The 4,424-nt window shown below is 37.0% G+C and overlaps 1 protein-coding gene across 1 annotated transcript in view; it reads right to left on the bottom strand.

Annotated features, from left to right (window-relative positions):
- Nucleotides 1-2,900, bottom strand: part of LOC109847574 (beta-hexosaminidase 1) — a 13,006-nt gene extending 10,106 nt beyond the window's left edge. The window contains exons 1-6 of the mRNA XM_020416806.1: nt 2,493-2,900; nt 2,332-2,415; nt 1,717-1,752; nt 848-959; nt 681-751; nt 426-556 (exon numbers count right to left, since the gene is read on the bottom strand). Of these exons, the coding sequence (XP_020272395.1) occupies nt 426-556; nt 681-751; nt 848-959; nt 1,717-1,752; nt 2,332-2,415; nt 2,493-2,834 (776 nt within the window). The 5' untranslated portion in view covers nt 2,835-2,900. The remainder of the gene's footprint in view (nt 1-425; nt 557-680; nt 752-847; nt 960-1,716; nt 1,753-2,331; nt 2,416-2,492) is intronic.

Below are 4,424 nucleotides of genomic sequence, written 5' to 3'. Positions count from 1 at the left end.
GCTTCATCTCACATAACCCCCATGAACTATGGGGCGTCTCACAAAACCTCCCCTAAACTTTACCTTATCTCCCCTAACCCCCCAACAGTAATTAGCAGATAACTAAAATTTTCTTGAGAGAAAAAACTCAAAATTTAGGGGAGAGCGTATGTTGCCGGTAAAAAACAAGTAACAAAGTTTGGAATTTTTTCACTCAAAGACATTTTAGTTATTTGCAAATTACAAGCAGGGAGGTTAGGTGAGATAAGGTAAAGTTGAGGGAGGTTTTGTGAGAAACCCCATAGCTCAGGAGGGTTCTGTGCAACACCCCCCAAAGCTCAGGGGGGGTTTGTGAAACAAACCCAATTTCAAATGTTCCCAATTATTAACCCAATCGCTTAAGTGTCAATCACGCATGATACTATCATGAAGATTAGATTACTTACTTAACAACTTCTTGTGCATCCTCAACTGTATATCTCTCCCATTTTGTGTATGCTCCTTTCCACAAATCTGGATAAGAAGGCACCTCTAAAGGAAAGGACTGTTCATCTATGATATGCCAATGAAGAACATTCTACTGAATGTGATTGCTCAATATCAAAAAGTACATGCAAGACAAATATTCAAGGAAATAAATGATGAGAAATAGTGTTAAGAGCAAGAGAACAACTTTGAAGTTGCAAAAGTTCGTTGTTTACCAATTTAGCATAAGACATAGACTGAATCACTTGTTTGATAACATTTAGTGGCAGAAAATGGCGTGAAGTATCTGCAAATGGATTCGAATACAAAGTATTTTAGCGCCTTTTTGATAACATAAAATAATTACAGCCAATTTGAACTGGATTAATGAACAGATTCTTACCAAGAAGAAGCCCACGAAAGGGAAATCTTGGTTCGTCATGAATGTACCATGGAGCCTTGTCTACTTCTACAGTTTTTGTATCATAGTTAAAAACACACAACTGGCTAAAAGTCTGAAAATGATAAAATTCAATCAGATAAAAAATTAATAAAAAATGAGATATCACTGAACAATAAGTGTTTAGTGCAAAGGTGTAACAAATTTAAAAAATGTACTCTGTCATGCCGAGTAACATAGGATAGCCAAACCAAATGCATGATCTCGTTCGCTGGGAGCATGCTACTGAGGTTAACTGGCTATTGATACTGACACGGAAATTTCAAGTTCCCATTTGTGTGCACTTTCATGGATAACATAATTGCAAATGACCTTCTTGATGAGATAATTTCACTTATTTTAGATATCGCCAATGTATATCATGCAGTCAAGTCAACAACATGAACTTTATTAATCATTACCCACGTCCCTCTCTATGCAGTATGTTTGCAACTTTGCACTATTGAGTTTATTATTGTTGAACAAAGGAGAAGGGACACAAAGAAATCGGGAAACACTAAATTGACGACATCTTCACCGGATAGGATTAGTATGAAATTACAAGGGACGTAATTCTTCATCAGATGTCAAATGATAGAAAAGGAATATGTTTTATACTCTGTCAACAGCATGATTCACCACCAATTTGTGCACTATTTCTTAAGAAGCATTTTAAAAAACCACTGCATCAAGTATGAGGTGACACACAGCTACGGAAAATATAGGGAAGAACTCCCACCACTAGACATTACAATGAAGTTTGTAAAAGAATCTTATTTAATAGCAACGTCATATGTTGGAAGTCTTTTCACAGTATCACTACGGATGCATACCTCTAAGCCGCGGAGAGCTCCATATACGGTATTTGCCTGCAAAACAAAAATAAGTTAACAAAAAGTCAATTAGGAAGACACAAAGTTTACAAATTAACATTAAAATTTTTCCAGAGTTGGCTGTCTTGAGAACATAAAGAATATATATAAGTTCTACCATTATATCTGGAATTATTTACCGAACACAGATAGATAATTTCCAGACAGAAAACTTACAATCCATGTTTATTGGCAACAAATATATGCATACAAATGGGATATTTACCATGACAATATCCAATACAAATGGTTTGTTAACAATACTAGCTTTGAGAAAAATAAACAACATACTGAAAGGAATCTAAGCAGACCCAAATTATATCAATGCGTTTGAGTTTGGTGAGTAATAGACAAGAGCAATATATGCATATATTGTAATCGTATGCCCTCAAAATTACAATTCGGTAGCAATGTGCTTAACCATAAAAAGAATCCAATAAAAGAATCAAAACCTAGGACAAAATTTCACCTCGCTTCTGTTACCATCAACATCAAAATCAGTAATAATCAACGACAATAACAAGTACAATCAAAGACATCAGAGAACAGACCCAAGTACATAAAACTATTGAATACCTCAATTGTCGCTCCGCTAATAATAGACCTCCCAATTCCACCATCAATATAAAGATTGTACTTCTCATCCACACCAAACTCGAGCTGCAAAAATCCAAACCCAAACCCTAACTAAAAAAGCCCCGGGTCACCAAACCAAACCCAAACTTTAAAACATTTACCGCGTCGCCATCGGAAGCCACCACCACCGTCAATTTCCCGACATCGTACTTCAGCAAATCATTGCCCCTATGCGTAAAGATCAAACCTTTATACCTCTCGAACGCTTCAACTACAATCTTCGAATCCCCGCCAGCTCCTAGGGTTTGAAGCGCGAGGCTGGGATCGACGGTTAGGGTCTGAGCACCGTGAGTGAATTCTTTGGGCAGCGGCCAAAGGTTGACGAGTGGGTCTCTTAGGGATGAGTTTCTGTGTTTTAGGGCTTTGCGGGATTGCGACTGAACGCAGAGGAGGAGGAGGAGGAGGAGGAGGATAGAGAGGGAATTAATGAATTTGGAGGGCATCTTGATGGAAATATGAGAAGGATGATGAGAGAGTGGGACGAGAAACGAGGGAGTTTTCGAGCGGCAGATAAAGAATTTGTTGGTAAATCAACGGATCGGTAAATTTCACAAAAACCCCCTCTACGTCGTTAGTTCTGGTACGAAACCACTTGAAGTTTTTAAAATTTTGGGTATCTATGAGCATCTCTAGCTTTTTTTTTTTGCTCCAAATGCAACAGCTTCCCCATTTTAGGGATTTAGGTATTTACTACAACTATAAAACATCCTACATACTGAATAATAATTAAGAAAATAAAAGTTTGATATTTTATTATAATAATATAAAACTCAATAAAGTATTAGATATATATTTTTTCTTCTTTGGAGAATGTGAGATATTTATGATAATGTTACTTTCAAGAATTTAGAGAAGGAAGAATTTTTGCAGAATGCTGCAGATTTGGGGAAAGACCCTCTTTTTTTTCTTCTCCATCCTCATTTCAGAGAATGAGATGGAGAAACTGTTGGACCTAACAACAGCTCTATATTCCCTGAAATTGAGTAATTTAAGAAGATGAGGAAGCTGTTGGAGATGCTCACAAAGCCCCCACACAACGTTTCATTTTTAGTGTTGAATCTGTTGATTGTGAGAAGAAGCAATAAGTGCTTGCTAGTCCATTAATACCGTTTGGGGGTCTATAGAGAAAGATGAAATCTTAGAGGGTTCATTAGAGAAAAAATTTCAGTACGCTTCCATGAGAAACGACCCAAATTTCAGCGGTTTCTTTTCTTTTTTTTTTTTCCCACAAAACCACTAAATGACTGAATTGTGTGATTGGGTGGTGGGCCCCGCGTCTCGTGGGATCTAGGTTAGGACAGACGGACTTACAACCTGGACTTGGGCCCTCAAGTTAGGCTGTACTTATAATTTTAATAATATGGGCCACGCTCCACGCCCACGCACATTTCTATAGCACATTTCTATATCCCACATGAGACCTTGTAAAGTATGCATTGGGGATGATTTACGAGACTTTATTTTTTGAATTGGTATCTCTTGAATGTACATTTTAATATCACGAGTCAAAATTCATTTTAAAATGGACCTAACATAGTTGAAGTTAGTTTAGCGCATCTGAGATGGAATTGGCGATCTAAAAGATACAAACAACGTTTTAAGAATTGTTTGGGACATACCGTCGAATTCTGGTCTGAGAAAAAATTTAGGTTCACTTAAGCATATTGTTTATATCAACCACATATTAACTTCTTATGCAATTTATATCCGTATCTCTCTCCAAGACATACATATGTCAATCACATATATGCATTACTCTTACCATATTACCATAGTAACTACCTTCTATCAAGCTATAAGAAGTAACTAAATTAAAGAATGATATGCGCCTTTAAAAGTTATTATGCGAGGAGTCAGGCCGCAGGATGTTCTAGGCCACACAAAGTGCAGAATAGGGGGGCAATGTGATCATTTCACTGCCCTCATGCATATTTCTCACAAAGTGCAGGGTTCTAATAGGAACTTTGTGTTGGAAACTTATTCATGAAAAGGCAATTTTGCCTTTGTGAATAGTCCCACATCGGAAAATGAGA

Source organism: Asparagus officinalis, chromosome 7 (assembly GCF_001876935.1).
Source record: "Asparagus officinalis chromosome 7, Aspof.V1, whole genome shotgun sequence".
Taxonomy (NCBI): domain Eukaryota; kingdom Viridiplantae; phylum Streptophyta; class Magnoliopsida; order Asparagales; family Asparagaceae; genus Asparagus; species Asparagus officinalis.
Note: the sequence above shows the minus strand (reverse complement) of the source record. Positions and strands in the feature narration are given on the sequence as shown.